This window comes from Ranitomeya imitator, chromosome 7 (assembly GCF_032444005.1).
Source record: "Ranitomeya imitator isolate aRanImi1 chromosome 7, aRanImi1.pri, whole genome shotgun sequence".
Taxonomy (NCBI): Eukaryota; Metazoa; Chordata; class Amphibia; order Anura; family Dendrobatidae; genus Ranitomeya; species Ranitomeya imitator.
The window spans coordinates 226,077,147-226,096,392 of record NC_091288.1 but is presented as its reverse complement, the minus strand read 5'-3'; the positions used below and the strand labels follow the sequence as shown (position 1 = coordinate 226,096,392).

Below are 19,246 nucleotides of genomic sequence, written 5' to 3'. Positions count from 1 at the left end.
GAGTCACTGGTGCCCAGGACTGGCACCTCTATAATCAGTGCCGGGAGGCGGGGAGGACGCACTCCATGGACAGAAAGCATCTGATCACACCATATCAGGGCAGAAGAATAGGGAGCGCAGCTCTGGGGTATAATACAGGAGGTAACTCGGGATCAGTAATGTAATGTATGTACACAGTGACTGCACCAGCAGAATAGTGAGTGCAGCTCTGGGGTATAATACAGGATGTAACTCAGGATCAGTAATGTAATGTATGTACACAGTGACTGCACCAGCAGAATAGTGAGTGCAGCTCTGGGGTATAATACAGGAGGTAACTCGGGATCAGTAATGTAATGTATGTACACAGTGACTGCACCAGCAGAATAGTGAGTGCAGCTCTGGGGTATAATACAGGGGGTAACCCAGGATCAGTAATGTAATGTATGTACACAGTGACTGCACCAGCAGAATAGTGAGTGTGGCTCTGGGGTATAATACAGGAGGTAACTCAGGATCAGTAATGTATGTACACAGTGACTGCACCAGCAGAATAGTGAGTGCAGCTCTGGGGTATAATACAGGAGGTAACTCAGGATCAGTAATGTAATGTATGTACACAGTGACTGCACCAGCAGAATAGTGAGTGCAGCTCTGGAGTATAATACAGGATGTAACTCGGGATCAGTAATGTAATGTACAGTGGGGCAAAAAAGTATTTAGTCAGTCAGCAATAGTGCAAGTTCCACCACTTAAAAAGATGAGAGGCGTCTGTAATTTACATCATAGGTAGACCTCAACTATGGGAGACAAACTGAGAAAAAAAAATCCAGAAAATCACATTATCTGTTTTTTTAACATTTTATTTGCATATTATGGTGGAAAATAAGTATTTGGTCAGAAACAAACAATCAAGATTTCTGGCTCTCACAGACCTGTAACTTCTTCTTTAAGAGTCTCCTCTTTCCTCCACTCATTACCTGTAGTAATGGCACCTGTGTAAACTTCTTATCAGTATAAAAAGACACCTGTGCATACCCTCAAACAGTCTGACTCCAAACTCCACTATGGTGAAGACCAAAGAGCTGTCAAAGGACACCAGAAACAAAATTGTAGCCCTGCACCAGGCTGGGAAGACTGAATCTGCAATAGCCAACCAGCTTGGAGTGAAGAAATCAACAGTGGGAGCAATAATTAGAAAATGTAAGACATACAAGACCACTGATAATCTCCCTCGATCTGGGGCTCCACGCAAAATCCCACCCCGTGGGGTCAGAATGATCACAAGAACGGTGAGCAAAAATCCCAGAACCACGCGGGGGGACCTAGTGAATGAACTGCAGAGAGCTGGGACCAATGTAACAAGGCCTACCATAAGTAACACACTACGCCACCATGGACTCAGATCCTGCAGTGCCAGACGTGTCCCACTGCTTAAGCCAGTACATGTCCGGGCCCGTCTGAAGTTTGCTAGAGAGCATTTGGATGATCCAGAGGAGTTTTGGGAGAATGTCCTATGGTCTGATGAAACCAAACTGGAACTGTTTGGTAGAAACACAACTTGTCGTGTTTGGAGGAAAAAGAATACTGAGTTGCATCCATCAAACACCATACCTACTGTAAAGCATGGTGGTGGAAACATCATGCTTTGGGGCTGTTTCTCTGCAAAGGGGCCAGGACGACTGATCCGGGTACATGAAAGAATGAATGGGGCCATGTATCGTGAGATTTTGAGTGCAAACCTCCTTCCATCAGCAAGGGCATTGAAGATGAAACGTGGCTGGGTCTTTCAACATGACAATGATCGAAAGCACACCGCCAGGGCAACGAAGGAGTGGCTTCGTAAGAAGCATTTCAAGGTCCTGGAGTGGCCTAGCCAGTCTCCAGATCTCAACCCTATAGAAAACCTTTGGAGGGAGTTGAAAGTCCGTGTTGCCAAGCGAAAAGCCAAAAACATCACTGCTCTAGAGGAGATCTGCATGGAGGAATGGGCCAACATACTAACAACAGTGTGTGGCAACCTTGTGAAGACTTACAGAAAACGTCTGACCTCTGTCATTGCCAACAAAGGATATATTACAAAGTATTGAGATGAAATTTTGTTTCTGACCAAACACTTATTTTCCACCATAATATGCAAATAAAATGATAAAAAAACAGACAGTGATTTTCTGGATTTTTTTTTCTCAGTTTGTCTCCCATAGTTGAGGTCTACCTATGATGTAAATTACAGACGCCTCTCATCTTTTTAAGTGGTGGAACTTGCACTATTGCTGACTGACTAAATACTTTTTTGCCCCACTGTATGTACACAGTGACTGCACCAGCAGAATAGAGAGTGCAGCTCTGGGGTATAATACAGGAGGTAACTCAGGATTAGTAATGTAATGTATGTACACAGTGACTGCACCAGCAGAATAGTGAGTGCAGCAAAAAATATATATACAGCTACTCCATTAGCAGGATCAGACAGTAATGTGCATTGTCTGCATGCAGTAAAGAGGGATAAGATTGCTTCTCTACTGACACTGTGCAAGCGATTGCAGTGTCAGTGCAGATTATGAGGATTTAATTTAGGCAGCACTTAAGGTAGCGTCACACTCAGCGACGCTGCAGCGATATAGACCACGAGCCGATCGCTGCAGCGTCGCTGTTTAGGTCGCTGTAGAGACGTCAAACACGGCAACACCAGAACGATGCAGGAGCGATCCAGTGACGTAACGGCGACTCACTTATCTGTTGTGAATTCTGTGGTCAAGCTCCCTCCTGTGGTCATGAGTGGTACTTCGGCTGGTTCTGTCCATGAGCTTCATCTGGTGGATGTGAGTGGTACTGCGGCTTCTGAGTTTCCTTCCTCAGGTGACGAGGTTAGGTCGTTAGGTGCTGCGCTATTTAACTCCACCTAGTTCTTTGTTCCTTGCCTCCAGTCAATGTTCCAGTATTGGCCTTGCTCTTTCCTGGATCGTCTTGTGGCCTGTCTGCTCTGCATAAGCTAAGTTCTGCTTGTGTTGCTTTTGTTTGCTATTTTTTCTGTCCAGCTTGCTATATTGGTTTTTCTTGCTTGCTGGAAGCTCTGGGACGCAGAGGAAGCACCTCCGTGCCGTTAGTCGGTACGGAGGGTCTTTTTGCGCCCTCTGCGTGGTTGTTTGTAGGTTTTTGTGCTGACCGCAAAGCTATCTTTACTATCCTCGGTCTATTCAGTAAGTCGGGCCTCACTTTGCTAATACCTATTTCATCTCTGTGTTTGTATTTTCATCTTTACTCACAGTCATTATATGTGGGGGGCTGCCTTTTCCTTTGGGGAATTTCTCTGAGGCAAGGTAGGCTTATTTTTCTATCTTCAGGGCTAGCTAGTTTCTCAGGCTGTGCCCGAGGCGCCTAGGTCTGGTCAGGAGCGCTCCACGGCTACCTCTAGTGTAGTGTGATAGGATTAGGGATTGCGGTCAGCAGAGTTCCCACGTCTCAGAGCTCGTCCTATGTTATTAGTAACTATCAGGTAACTTTGTGTGCTCTTAACCACCAGGTCCATTGTGTTTCTGAATCCCCAGTTCATAACAGTACTGGAGGCCCAAAGTACTAATGCTTCTCAATAGAGGGAAAAGAGAAGTTCTGAGACAATTTTTTTTTCTCTGCACTGTGTTTTGTCTTTCTTTTCCCCTAGACATTTGGGTGGTTCCTGACACAGGTGTAGTGATGGACATTAAAGGTCTGTCTTCTTGTGTGAATCATCTCACTGCAAGAGTACAAAATATTCAAGACTTTGTGGTTCAGAATTCTATGTTAGAACCTAGAATTCCTATTCCTGATTTGTTTTCTGGAGATAGAGCTAAGTTTCTGAGTTTTAAAAATAATTGTAAACTATTTCTGACTTTGAAACCCCGCTCCTCTGGTGACCCAGTTCAACAAGTTAAGATCATTATTTCTTTATTACGTGGCGACCCTCAAGATTGGGCATTTTCCCTTGCGCCAGGAGATCCTGCATTATGTAATATTGATGCGTTTTTACTCGGACTCCCATGACAGCACGATGAGAGAGGGGATCCGCCCATTAGGAACAGGAAACCTACAGATACAAAAAGGCGGCACCTCTCCCTTGCCTCAGTTGGTTTCCTGTTCCTGAAGGGACGGGTGCCTACAGAAGGAGCCCAGGCCGGCCGGCCGATTACGGTAGCGGGGGGGTCTCCTACCTCGGCCGGTGCGGAGATCCCTGGAGATGCCACGGTGGTCCTTGCTGGATTGCACGTCGGTGGCGTTCGCAGCAGGGAGCGGAGTCCGGAGGATTTCCTGCATCCATCAGTGTCGGCGCAGGTAAGTATTTCCCATTGGTGGCGCAGCGGTGCGGCGTGGCTGCGGGTGCTGGGCTCAGATGTGTGGGTAGCTCCGGAGTGCTGCCGGTCCATCCCCAGCGTGCGCTGGAGCGTTTCCGGGTGCAGTGACGTGGGGGGTGGAGTTTGGTAGCCGCTTCCGGGTCGCCGGACGTCCGCGCATGCGCGGTCGGTCCAAGATGGCGGCGCCCATCGCATCTGGACGACGGTTCGTCCGCCAGCCCTCCTGCCCTCCCTGCTGTGTCCGGAACCAATAGGGATAGCGCTGGCCCATCTGCTGACCGGATCCAAGGGGGATTTAAGCGGGTTACAATGTCAGAACCCTGCTTTTGGTCGCAATTCGTCATGGAGAGTGGTGGTGAGCAGCAGCAGCAGCCATCAGACGAGGTGCGTCAGAAGCCCAAGAAAGATAGAGGCGACCAGCCCAGTCGTAAAAGCTCATCCGAGCATGGATCCAGAGCTTCGACTAGGAAAGAACCCCCTCGGATTCTGGTACTTTACTTTGGCGCACGGGTAAGTGATCTACGTGAAAGTTCACTCTGTGACGCGGGCCCCTTATACTTTATCTTTCCAGGGGAAGAAGAGTACGGACAAGTCAAAACATAAGGTGTGTGCCCTCTGTGGAGTCCCCTTACCTGACTCTTGTACTAAAACGTTATGTGCCCCCTGTATACAACAGACGGTGAGGTCTACAGGAGTGGTTGGGTGGAAGTGACTTTAGGTCAGATAGTGGTTATCACCTATATTGTCCTCCCCTAGGTAGCAGAAGAGTCCGTGAGTGCGGCAAACTTAAAAGAAATGATCCGGCTAGAAGTAAGGGAGTCATTACGATCCCTATCCCAAGCGGAAGGCTCGAAACATAGGACCCCTCTGGACTCTAATTCTTCAGAAGAGGAAAGAGAAGAAAGTACCTATCTCTCTAGTCCTTTCTCCTCTTCATCAGATGAGGAGTCTGGACGATTTTGTCTACCCTTGGATAAGATTGACAGGGTGGTCAAATCAGTTAGAGGCACGATGGGTATAGAGGAACCCAAATCACAGCCCTCAAAACAGGAGTTAATGTTTAGTGGATTAGATCGTAAAAAACATAGATCTTTTCCGGTAAACGAGAAGATCCAAGAATTGATCCTCCGAGAATGGAAAAAAACGGAAAAAAAGGGGACCTTACCACCAGCTTTAAAACGCAGGTATCCCTTTGATGATCCGGTTGTGGATACATGGGATAAAGCCCCTAAGTTGGACGCGGCAGTGGCAAAAGCGTCAAAGAAGGCCTCATTACCCTTTGAGGATATGGGGTCCCTCAAAGATCCTCTAGACAGGAAGGCGGATATCTTCCTTAAAGGTACCTGGGAGATGGCGGCAGGATCCCTCAGACCAGCCGTGGCCGCAACATGCACAGCCAGGTCTGTAATGGTCTGGCTAGATCAATTAGAGTCTCAGCTTAAAGACGGGGCATCCAGAGATTCTATTCTGAAAGCGCTACCGACAATTCAGAATGCTGCGGCGTTCCTATCGGACGCATCTGTGGACTCTGTCAGAATGGCGGCTAGAGCGGCAGGACTATCTAACGCAGCTCGCAGAGCCTTATGGTTAAAGTGCTGGTCAGGTGACATTCAGTCCAGAACTAAACTCTGCGCCATTCCGTGCGAGGGACAATATCTCTTTGGTCCAACGCTGGATGAATTGCTGGAAAAGGCAGGCGATGACAAAAAGAAGTTTCCCAGTCTGTACTCTGCATCCTATCGCCGACCCTTTAATCGAAGAAGGTTTGGTCGCGAGAAGAAACGCGGGTCTTCCCATCTGAAACTTTCTCTAGTGGGAGAAGACAGACGCGGTAGAGGTACGGGCTACATCTTTCGCCGTTCCTCAAAGGATCAGAAAAAACCGGACCAATGACTAGCGATCCCTGTGGGGGGTAGACTCAGCATTCTCCTCAGCGTGGCTTGACATTACGAACAGTAAATGGGTCTGAGGCATTATTACCAAAGGTCTAAGGCTGGACTTCAATCACTGGCCTCGAGAAAAATTTAAATTAACCCCTTTACGTTCCTCCCCCCTTGAGCAAGCAGCTCTAGAAGCAGAGGTCATGAACTTATGCTCAAAAAATGTATTGATGGAAATTCCAGAATCAGAAAGAGGAAGGGGATTTTATTCTCCTCTTTTTCTGATTAAAAAGCCAGATAGATCTTTTAGAACGATCATAAATCTAAAAGGTCTTAATGAGTTCCTGGTTAATGAATCCTTCAAAATGGAGACAATTAATTCAGCAATAAAAATGTTGTTTAATCACTGTTTCATGGTAGTTGTAGATCTTAAAGACGCATACTATCATGTTCCGATACATGAAGATTTCCAGAGGTTCCTGAGAGTAGCTGTGTCAGTGGGGGGTCGCATTCGTCATTTCCAGTTCGGAGCTCTCCCCTTTGGCTTATCAGCGGCTCCGAGGGTGTTTACAAAACTAGTGGCCGAGGTCATGGCGCACTTAAGAGAGTCCGACATCCTGATCATTCCCTACTTGGATGACTTCCTTATAGTAGGGAGCTCAGCAGACCATTGCCTGTCCCAGCTAGAAACAGCCACATCCAAACTTGAGTGTCTAGGGTGGATCATAAATTATGAGAAATCTCATTTACAGCCTCAAAAGATACAAAGGTTCTTAGGACTGTTATTAAACTCAGAATCCCAACAGTGTTGTCTTCCACCCGACAAATTATTACATATCCAGCAACAGGTGTCTAAGACAATCGATAAACCATCCATGACCCTTAGACAGGCTATGTCGCTATTGGGTTCCTTAACCTCTTGCATTCCCGCTGTCCGTTGGGCCCAATTCCACACCAGACCGTTACAATCTGAGGTGTTGGTTAATGATAGAATCTTACAGGGGTCCCTGCAGAGTCAGATTACCTTAGGTCCAAAAGCACTCACATCTCTTAGGTGGTGGCTAGACAGTAAGAACTTATCGGCGGGAGTTCCCTGGGTGTCACAGGTAACACGCGTTGTAACAACAGATGCTAGCCCCTCGGGTTGGGGAGCACACATGGATGACATCATGGTTCAGGGTCTATGGCCCCCTCCCCTAACATCAGCCTCCTCCAACCAGCAAGAGTTAATGGCAGTAGAGCTTTCAGTGAAAAAATTCCTCATATATCTGCAGGGTCATCATGTCAAGATCCTATCAGACAACCAGGTGGCGTCGCATACATAAATCATCAGGGTGGAACTCATTCCGAGTCACTGATGAGAGTGGCGGATCGTCTGTTCCAGACAGCGGAAAATCACTTCTTATCCCTAACCGCTCTACACATAAGAGGAAAAGAAAATGTCAAAGCGGACTTTCTAAGCCTTTTTACTAGGCACTGCTCCTAATAGCCAGATTCCTACTCCACACTGATGAGGGGCAAAAACCCCGAAACAGCTGTCTGTGGATGGATACCATGCTTGGCATAGGTGGCTTTCCTTCATAGGATGCTGTCCTTCCCGTGGTTGTTCCTTCCCGGGGAAAGGCCTGGCTATTCACTGCTTGCGTCGAGAAACACGTGATGGTGTCTCCGCAGCTTCTTTACTTGCATCTGCATATTTCCCATAAGGGATGGGGGCAGTGTTCTGGAATCACTGCGTTGAGAAACACGTGATGGTGTCTCCGCGGTGTTGGATGTTTTGGTCTCCCCGAGGCCAATCATCTGTGCCTTTATAGCCTTTTTACTAGGCACTGCTCCTAATAGCCAGATTCCTACTCCACACTGATGAGGGGCAAAAACCCCGAAACAGCTGTCTGTGGATGGATACCATGCTTGGCATAGGTGGCTTTCCTTCATAGGATGCTGTCCTTCCCGTGGTTGTTCCTTCCCAGGGAAAGGCCTGGCTACTCACTGCTTGCGTCGAGAAACACGTGATGGTGTCTCCGCAGCTTCTTTACTTGCATCCGCATACATAAATCATCAGGGTGGAACTCATTCCGAGTCACTGATGAGAGTGGCGGATCGTCTGTTCCAGACAGCGGAAAATCACTTCTTATCCCTAACCGCTCTACACATAAGAGGAAAAGAAAATGTCAAAGCGGACTTTCTAAGCCGCAACACCTTGAGACAAGGGGAGTGGTCCCTAAACAATTGCGTGTTCGATCAGATTGTCCACAAATGGGGACATCCAGAAGTAGATTTATTTGCTACCAGGGACAACCGGAAGACATTAAAATTCTGTTCCCTAAATCCCAGGGAGAATCCTCTGGCGGTAGACGCCTTTCTGATCAATTGGGATTTTCAGCTGGCTTATGCATTTCCTCCACTAGGCCTGATATCCCTAGTAGTCAGGAAGATAAGAGAAGATCGAGCCAGAGTTATATTGATTGCCCCATTCTGGCCCAGAAGGGCCTGGTTCACTTGGCTCAGGATCATGTCAGTAGAGGATCCCTGGGTACTCCCGGAGATTCCAGATTTGCTCTACCAGGTTCCGATCAGTCATCCGCAAGTAAAGAACCTTCATTTAACGGCATGGATTTTGAAAGGGCGTTACTAGAAAACAAAGGGTTCTCCCCGAGTTTAGTTGAAACCCTTATGAAAAGTAGGAAGCAAATAACCACAACAATCTACGCTAGGACCTGGCGAAAGTTTCTGGCCTCTTCTGATTTCAATTTAGAAGAAGGAATACCTATAAATCAAATCTTAGAATTCCTGCAAAAAGGCTTAGAGTTAGGTCTATCCACTAGTACTCTAAAGGTACAGGTCTCGGCCCTAGGGGCTCTATTTTCCTGTAACTTCGCCAATAATTACTGGATCTCAAGGTTCATTAAAGCATCTAGTAGGTCTAGACCCATACATAAAGATAGATCTATGCCTTGGGATCTCAACCTAGTTCTATCAGCATTGACTAAAGAGCCGTTTGAACCTTTACAATCAGCTTCAATTAAGGCCTTATCCCTTAAGACAGCATTTCTGGTAGCAATTACTTCTGCCCGTAGAGTAGGAGACATACAAGCTCTCTCCAGGGTTCCCCCTTATACAGAGTTTCTACCAGACAGAGTAATCCTCAGACCGGACCCGGCCTATTTACCAAAAGTATCATCACGGTTTCATAGGTCACAAGAGATAATTTTACCATCCTTCCTCCCTAATCCTGCTAACCCTAAGGAAGAACTACTTCATACTTTAGACGTTAGGAGGTGCCTGCTAGAATACATCTCCGTTACTGACACATGGAAGAAAGATGATGCGTTATTTTTATCTTTCCAAAATCCTAGAAAGGGATTCAGGGTATCAAAGTACACGCTAGCAAAGTGGATTAGGGAGGCTATCTCTTTGGCTTATACTGCAGGTGGGGGTCCGGCTCCGCAGAATCTGAGGGCGCATTCCACCAGGGCCATGGCTACATCCTGGGCGGAAAAATCTGGAGTATCAATCGACCAGATATGTAAGGCGGCCAGATGGTCATCCCCGTCCACCTTCTTTAAACACTATAGGTTGGATTTGGGGGCTTCCTCTGATCTCACATTCGGGTTAAGGGTGCTACAAGCCATAGTCCCTCCCTAAGGTACCTTACATCTCTGTAATTTTGTCTGCCATCTCCCCTGATTTGCGGCGGGTGCTGCAAAAATTTCAGGCTAATAGACCTGACCGTTGCCCAGCGGAGAAACTGTTTGTCCCTGATAAATGGACGAGTAGAGTTATCTCTGAGGTTCATTGTTCGGTGTTGGCTGGTCATCCTGGAATCTTTGGTACCAGAGATTTGGTGGCTAGATCCTTTTGGTGGCCGTCTCTGTCGCGGGATGTGCATTCGTTTGTGCAGTCCTGTGGGATTTGTGCTCGGGCTAAGCCCTGCTGTTCTCGTGCCAGTGGGTTGCTTTTGCCCTTGCCGGTCCCGAAGAGGCCCTGGACACATATCTATATGGATTTTATTTCGGATCTCCCCGTCTCTCAAAAGATGTCGGTCATTTGGGTGGTTTGTGATCGCTTCTCTAAGATGGTCCATTTGGTACCCTTGTCTAAATTGCCTTCCTCCTCTGATTTGGTGCCATTGTTTTTCCAACATGTGGTTCGTTTACATGGCATTCCGGAGAACATCGTTTCTGACAGAGGTTCCCAGTTTGTTTCGAGGTTTTGGCGAGCCTTTTGTGCTAGGATGGGCATTGATTTGTCTTTTTCCTCGGCTTTCCATCCTCAGACAAATGGCCAAACTGAACGAACCAATCAGACCTTGGAAACATATCTGAGATGTTTTGTTTCTGCTGATCAGGATGATTGGGTTTCCTTTTTGCCTTTGGCTGAGTTCGCCCTTAATAATCGGGCCAGCTCGGCTACTTTGGTTTCGCCGTTTTTCTGCAATTCTGGTTTCCATCCTCGTTTCTCTTCAGGGCAGGTTGAGTCTTCGAACTGTCCTGGTGTGGATACTGTGGTGGATAGGTTGCAGCAGATTTAGACTCGTGTAGTGGACAATTTGACCTTGTCCCAGGAGAAGGCTTAACGTTTCGCTAACCGCAGGCGCTGTGTGGGTCCCCGACTTCGTGTTGGGGATTTGGTTTGGTTGTCGTCTCGTTATAGTCCTATGAAAGTTTCCTCTCCTAAGTTTAAGCCTCGTTTCATTGGTCCGTATAGGATTTCTGAGGTTCTTAATCCTGTGTCTTTTCGTTTGACCCTTCCAGCTTCTTTTTCTATCCATAATGTATTCCATAGGTCATTGTTGCGGAGATACGTGGCACCTGTGGTTCCATCCGTTGATCCTCCTGCTCCGGTTTTGGTTGAGGGGGAGTTGGAGTATATAGTGGAGAAGATTTTGGATTCTCGTATTTCGAGACGGAAACTCCAGTACCTGGTTAAGTGGAAGGGTTATGGTCAGGAAGATAATTCCTGGGTCTTTGCCTCTGATGTTCATGCTGTCGATCTGGTTCGTGCCTTTCATTTGGCTCATCCTGGTCGGCCTGGGGGCTCTGGTGAGGGTTCGGTGACCCTGTACTGTTGTGAATTCTGTGGTCAAGCTCCCTCCTGTGGTCATGAGTGGTACTTTGGCTGGTTCTGTCCATGAGCTTCATCTGGTGGATGTGAGTGGGGCTGCGGCTTCTGAGTTTCCTTCCTCAGGTGACGAGGTTAGGTCGTTAAGTGCTGCTCTATTTAACTCCACCTAGTTCTTTGTTCCTTGCCTCCAGTCAATGTTCCAGTATTGGTCTTGCTCTCTCCTGGATCGTCTTGTGGCCTGTCTGCTCTACATAAGCTAAGTTCTGCTTGTGTTGCTTTTGTTTGCTATTTTTTCTGTCCAGCTTGCTATATTGGTTTTTCTTGCTTGCTGGAAGCTCTGGGACGCAGAGGAAGCACCTCCGTGCCGTTAGTCGGTACGGAGGGTCTTTTTGCGCCCTCTGCGTGGTTGTTTGTAGGTTTTTGTGCTGACCGCAAAGCTATCTTTACTATCCTCGGTCTATTCAGTAAGTCGGGCCTCACTTTGCTAATACCTATTTCATCTCTGTTTGTATTTTCATCTTTACTCACAGTCATTATATGTGGGGGGCTGCCTTTTCCTTTGGGGAATTTCTCTGAGGCAAGGTAGGCTTATTTTTCTATCTTCAGGGCTAGCTAGTTTCTCAGGCTGTGCCCGAGGCGCCTAGGTCTGGTCAGGAGCGCTCCACGGCTACTTCTAGTGTGGTGTGATAGGATTAGGGATTGCGGTCAGCAGAGTTCCCACGTCTCAGAGCTCGTCCTATGTTATTAGTAACTATCAGGTAACTTTGTGTGCTCTTAACTACCAGGTCCATTGTGTTTCTGAATCACTAGTTCATAACACTTATTGTTCTCGCTGGTTGTTAGCTCCATGTAAAAACGTTGCTGGCGTCGTTGCTTTTACTGTCAAACATGACGAATCACGCCGACCTGACGACCAAATAAAGTTCTGGCCTTCTAGCTCCGACCAGCGATATCACAGCGGGATCCAGATTGCTGCTGCGTGTCAAACACAACGAGATCGCTATCCAGGACGCTGCAACATCATGGATCGTTGTCACCCTACACAGAGGACGGAGGAGAATGACCGGTGTCTCCTCGCACAGAGGACGGAGGAGAATGACCGGTGTCATCTCACACAGAGGACGGAGGAGAATGACCGGTGTCACCTCACACAGAGGATGGAGGAGAATGACCGGTGTCACCTCACAGAGGATGGAGGAGAATGACCGGTGTCACCACACACAGAGGACGGAGAATGACCGGTGTCACCTCACACAGGACAGAGAATGACCGGTGTCACCTCACACAGGACAGAGAATGACCGGTGTCACCTCACACAGAGGACGGAGGAGAATGACCGGTGTCACCTCACAGAGGACGGAGGAGAATGACCGGTGTCTCCTCACACAGGACAGAGGAGAATGACCGGTGTCACCTCACACAGAGGACGGAGAATGACCGGTGTCACCTCACACAGAGGACGGAGAATGACCGGTGTCACCTCACACAGAGGACGGAGGAGAATGACCGGTGTCACCTCTGTCCTCTGGATCAACATGTTAAGGCATGTTAGGTTAGGCTATGGGTTGAACTAGATAGACTTATAGTCTTCCTTCAACCTTAATAACTATGTAACTATGTAACCTCACACAGAGGACGGAGGAGAATGACCGGTGTCACCTCACACAGAGGACGGAGGAGAATGACCGGTGTCACCTATGTCCTCTGGATCAACATGTTAGGTTAGGCTATGGGTTGAACTAGATGGACTTATAGTCTTCCTTCAACCTTAATAACTATGTAACTATGTAACCTCACACAGAGGACGGAGGAGAATGACCGGTGTCACCTCACACAGAGGACGGAGGAGAATGACCGGTGTCACCTCACAGGACGGAGGAGAATGACCGGTGTCACCTCACACAGAGGACGGAGGAGAATGACCGGTGTCACCTCACGCAGAGGACGGAGAATGACCGGTGTCACCTCGCACAGAGGACGGAGGAGAATGACCGGTGTCACCTCGCACAGAGGACGGAGGAGAATGACCGGTGTCGCCTCACAGAGGACGGAGGAGAATGACCGGTGTCACCTCACACAGAGGACGGAAGAGAATGACCGGTGTCACCTCGCACAGAGGACGGAGGAGAATGACCGGTGTCACCTCGCACAGAGGACGGAGGAGAATGACCGGTGTCACCTCGCACAGAGAACGGAGGAGAATGACCGGTGTCACCTCCCACAGAGGACGGAGGAGAATGACCGGTGTCACCTCACACAGAGGACGGAGAATGACCGGTGTCACCTCGCACAGAGGACGGAGGAGAATGACCGGAGTCTCCTCGCACAGAGGAAGGAGGAGAATGACCGGTGTCACCTCACAGAGGATGGAGGAGAATGACCGGTGTCACCTCGCACAGAGGACGGAGAATGACCGGTGTCACCTCACAGAGGACGGAGGAGAATGACCGGTGTCACCTCACAGAGGACGGAGGAGAATGACCGGTGTCACCTCACAGAGGACGGAGGAGAATGACCGGTGTCACCTCACAGAGGACGGAGGAGAATGACCGGTGTCACCTCACAGAGGACGGAGGAGAATGACCGGTGTCACCTCACACAGAGGACGGAGGAGAATGACCGGTGTCACCTCACAGAGGACGGAGGAGAATGACCGGTGTCACCTCACAGAGGACGGAGGAGAATGACCGGTGTCACCTCGCACAGAGGACGGAGGAGAATGACCGGTGTCACCTCGCACAGAGGACGGAGGAGAATGACCGGTGTCACCTCGCACAGAGGACGGAGGAGAATGACCGGTGTCACCTCACACAGAGGACGGAGGAGAATGACCGGTGTCACCTCACACAGAGGACGGAGGAGAATGACCGGTGTCACCTCGCACAGAAGACGGAGGAGAATGACCGGTGTCACCTCACAGAGGACGGAGGAGAATGACCGGTGTCCCCTCACACAGAGGACGGAGGGGAATGACCGGTGTCACCTCACACAGAGGACGGAGGAGAATGACCGGTGTCACCTCACAGAGGAGAATGACCGGTGTCACCTCACAGAGAGGACGGAGGAGAATGACCGGTGTCACCTCACACAGAGGACGGAAGAGAATGACCGGTGTCACCTCACAGAGGACGGAGGAAAATGACCGGTGTCACCTCACACAGAGGACGGAGGAGAATGACCGGTGTCACCTCACACAGAGGACGGAGGAGAATGACCGATGTCACCTCACACAGAGGACGGAGGAGAATGACCGGTGTCACCTCACACAGAGGACGGAGGAGAATGACCGGTGTCACCTCACACAGAGGACGGAGGAGAATGACCGGTGTCACCTCACAGAGGACGGAGGAGAATGACCGGTGTCACCTCGCACAGAGGACGGAGGAGAATGACCGGTGTCACCTCGCACAGAGGATGGAGGAGAATGACCGGTGTCACCTCACAGAGGACGGAGGGGAATGACCGGTGTCACCTCACAGAGGAAGGAGGAGAATGACCGGTGTCACCTCACACAGAGGACGGAGGAGAATGACCGGTGTCACCTCACAGAGGACGGAGGAGAATGACCGGTGTCACCTCACAGAGGAAGGAGGAGAATGACCGGTGTCTCCTCACACAGAGGACGGAGGAGAATGACCGGTGTCACCTCACAGAGGATGGAGGAGAATGACCGGTGTCACCTCACACAGAGGACGGAGGAGAATGACCGGTGTCTCCTCGCACAGAGGACGGAGGAGAATGACCGGTGTCACCTCACAGAGGACGGAGGAGAATGACCGGTGTCACCTCACACAGAGGACGGAGGAGAATGACCGGTGTCTCCTCGCACAGAGGACGGAGGAGAATGACCGGTGTCACCTCACAGAGGACGGAGGAGAATGACCGGTGTCTCCTCACACAGAGGACGGAGGAGAATGACCGGTGTCACCTCACAGAGGACGGAGGAGAATGACCGGTGTCACCTCACAGAGGACGGAGGAGAATGACCGGTGTCTCCTCGCACAGAGGACGGAGGAGAATGACCGGTGTCTCCTCGCACAGAGGACGGAGGAGAATGACCGGTGTCACCTCACAGAGGACGGAGGAGAATGACCGGTGTCACCTCACAGAGGACGGAGGGGAATGACCGGTGTCACCTCACAGAGGACGGAGGAGAATGACCGGTGTCTCCTCACACAGAGGACGGAGGAGAATGACCGGTGTCACCTCACAGAGGAAGGAGGAGAATGACCGGTGTCACCTCACAGAGGAAGGAGGAGAATGACCGGTGTCACCTCGCACAGAGGACGGAGAATGACCGGTGTCTCCTCACAGAGGACGGAGAATGACCGGTGTCACCTCACACAGAGGACGGAGGGGAATGACCGGTGTCACCTCGCACAGAGGACGGAGAATGACCGGTGTCACCTCACAGAGGACGGAGGAGAATGACCGGTGTCACCTCACAGAGGACGGAGGAGAATGACCGGTGTCACCTCACACAGAGGACGGAGGAGAATGACCGGTGTCACCTCGCACAGAGGACGGAGGAGAATGACCGGTGTCACCTCGCACAGAGGACGGAGGAGAATGACCGGTGTCACCTCACAGAGGACGGAGGAGAATGACCGGTGTCACCTCACAGAGGACGGAGGAGAATGACCGGTGTCACCTCACAGAGGACGGAGGAGAATGACCGGTGCACAGCAGACAATATTGCTGCCAGTGATGGAGAACGTCACTGCGCAGGCGTCATGCTGTATACGAGGCCTCTGGTGTCACTTTCTCCTCGGGCATCCTGATGAAGTTTCTGCTTCGTAAAGATGGCGGCCGTGACGTCAGCACGTCTCCGCCATATTCCCAATGACTTACCTTCAAGAAAATGGCGTTGACTCAATCTGACGTCATCCCGTTTTCAGCACGCAGGGCGTGGAAGGCGGGGCTAAAGGAGAAAGGGAAACGACCGGAGACCGGGTCTGCTCTGGGGGAGGAGGTGAGAGCTCCCTGGGCGACGGAGGGAAGCAGCAAGACGGGCCGTCATCTATGTGAGCCCCCCACCCCCCACTAGTGAGCTGCTCCCCCCCCATCAGTGAGCCCCCCCACCCCCATCAGTGAGCCCCCCACTAGTGAGCTGCTCCCCCCACATCAGTGAGCCCCCCCACCCCCATCAGTGAGCTGCTCCCCCCCATCAGTGAGCCCCCCCACCCCCATCAGTGAGCCCCCCACTAGTGAGCTGCTCCCCCCACATCAGTGAGCCCCCCCACCCCCATCAGTGAGCTGCTCCCCCCCATCAGTGAGCCCCCCCACCCCCATCAGTGAGCTGCTCCCCCCCATCAGTGAGCCCCCCACCCCCCACTAGTGAGCTGCTCCCCCCATCAGTGAGCCCCCCACCCCCCACTAGTGAGCTGCTCCCCCCATCAGTGAGCCCCCCACCCCCACTAGTGAGCTGCTCCCCCATCAGTGAGCCCCCCACCCCCACTAGTGAGCTGTTCCCCCCATCAGTGAGCCCCCCACCCCCCACTAGTGAGCTGCTCCCCCCATCAGTGAGCCCCCCACCCCCACTAGTGAGCTGCTCCCCCATCAGTGAGCCCCCCACCCCCACTAGTGAGCTGCTCCCCCCATCAGTGAGCCCCCCACCCCCACTAGTGAGCTGCTCCCCCATCAGTGAGCCCCCCACCCCCCACTAGTGAGCTGCTCCCCCCATCAGTGAGCCCCCCACCCCCCACTAGTGAGCTGTTCCCCCCCATCAGTGAGCCCCCCACCCCCACTAGTGAGCTGCTCCCCCATCAGTGAGCCCCCCACCCCCCACTAGTGAGCTGCTCCCCCCATCAGTGAGCCCCCCACCCATCAGTGAGCTGCTCCCCCATCAGTGAGCCCCCCACCCCCACTAGTGAGCTGCTCCCCCCATATCAGTGAGCCTCCCGCCCCCCACTAGTGAGCTGCTCCCCCCCATCAGTGAGCTGCTCCCCCCATCAGTGAGCCCCCCACCCCCCATCAGTGAGCTGCTCCCCCCACATCAGTGAGCCCCCCACCCCCCATCAGTGAGCTGCTCCCCCCATCAGTGAGCCCCCCACCCCCATCAGTGAGCTGCTCCCCCCATCAGTGAGCCCCCCACCCCCCACTAGTGAGCTGCTCCCCCCACATCAGTGAGCCCCCCACCCCCACTAGTGAGCTGCTCCCCCCCATCAGTGAGCCCCCCACCCCCCACTAGTGAGCTGCTCCCCCCACATCAGTGAGCCCCCCACTAGTGAGCTGCTCCCCCCATCAGTGAGCCCCCCACTAGTGAGCTGCTCCCCCATCAGTGAGCCCCCCACTAGTGAGCTGCTCCCCCATCAGTGAGCCCCCCACCCCCCACTAGTGAGCTGCTCCCCCCATCAGTGAGCCCCCCACTAGTGAGCTGCTCCCCCATCAGTGAGCCCCCCACCCCCACTAGTGAGCTGCTCCCCCATCAGTGATCCCCCCACTAGTGAGCTGCTCCCCCCATCAGTGAGCCCCCCACCCCCCACTAGTGAGCTGCTCCCCCCATCAGTGAGCCCCCCACCCCCCCACTAGTGAGCTGCTCCCCCCCATCAGTGAGCCCCCCACTAGTGAGCTGCTTCCCCCCATCAGTGAGCTCCCCACCCCCCACTAGTGAGCTGCTCCCCCCACATCAGTGAGCCCCCCACCCCCCACTAGTGAGCTGCTTCCCCCCATCAGTGAGCTCCCCACCCCCCACTAGTGAGCTGCTCCCCCCACATCAGTGAGCTCCCCACCCCCCACTAGTGAGCTGCACCCCCCACATCAGTGAGCCCCCCACTAGTGAGCTGCTCCCCCCACATCAGTGAGCCCCCACAAACCAGTGAGCCCCCATCCCCCATTATTGAGCCCCCACAAACCAGTGAGCCCCACACACACATCAGTGAGCCCCCATTAGTGTGCTGCTTCTTCCCACTAGTGTGCTGCTTCCCCCAGTAGTGAGCCCCCACAAACCAGTGAGCCACACACACACATTGAGCCCCCCACCCCCCATTATTGAGCCACCACAAACCAGTGAGCCCCCCACCCCCCATTAGTGAGCTGCTTCCCCCATTAGTGAGCCCCCACAAACCAGTGAGCCACACACATCAGTGAGCCCCCCATTATTGAGCCCCCACGAATCAGTGAGCCCCACATACACATCAGTGAGCTCCCCACCCCCCATTAGTGAGCCCCTCAAATGAGTGAGCTGCTCCCCACACACATCAGGGAGCCCCCAAAATCCGTGCGCTGCTCCCCTCACACATCAGTGAGCCCCCCATCCCCTATTAGTGAGCCCCCACACGTCAGTGAGCTCCTCCCCCTCCACACGTCAGTGAGCTCCTCCCCCTCCACACGTCAGTGAGCTCCTCCCCCTCCACACGTCAGTGAGCTCCTCCCCCTCCACACGTCAGTGAGCTCCTCCCCCTCCACACGTCAGTGAGCTCCTCCCCCTCCACACGTCAGTGAGCTCCTCCCCCTCCACACGTCAGTGAGCTCCTCCCCCTCCACACGTCAGTGAGCTCCTCCCCCTCCACACGTCAGTGAGCTCCTCCCCCTCCACACGTCAGTGAGCTCCTCCCCCTCCACACGTCAGTGAGCTCCTCCCCCTCCACACGTCAGTGAGCTCCTCCACTCCACACGTCAGTGAGCTCCTCCCCCTCCACACGTCAGTGAGCTCCTCCCCCTCCACACGTCAGTGAGCTCCTCCCCCTCCACACGTCAGTGAGCTCCTCCCCCTCCACACGTCAGTGAGCTCCTCCCCCTCCACACGTCAGTGAGCTCCTCCCCCTCCACACGTCAGTGAGCTCCTCCCCCTCCACACATCAGTGAGCTCCTCCCCCTCCACACATCAGTGAGCTCCTCCCCCTCCACACATCAGTGAGCTCCTCCCCCTCCACACATCAGTGAGCTCCTCCCCCCAGTCACTGAGGTCCCCTCTTCCACGGCACTGAGGTCTCCTTCCTCCGTGGGTCACTGAAGCCTCGTCCCTCTGTACGTCACTGAGGTCCCCTCTCCCCT

At 52.2% G+C, this 19,246-nt stretch overlaps 1 protein-coding gene across 1 annotated transcript; it reads left to right on the top strand.

Annotated features, from left to right (window-relative positions):
* The first annotated feature begins 4,649 nt into the window (after positions 1-4,649).
* Positions 4,650-13,631, top strand: LOC138646250 (110 kDa antigen-like). The gene is made up of 3 exons (XM_069735717.1): positions 4,650-4,691; positions 5,064-5,117; positions 13,053-13,631. Exons 1-3 carry the CDS (start codon positions 4,650-4,652, stop codon positions 13,629-13,631), a joined length of 675 nt encoding a protein of 224 aa, XP_069591818.1.
* Positions 13,632-19,246: the final 5,615 nt, after the last annotated feature.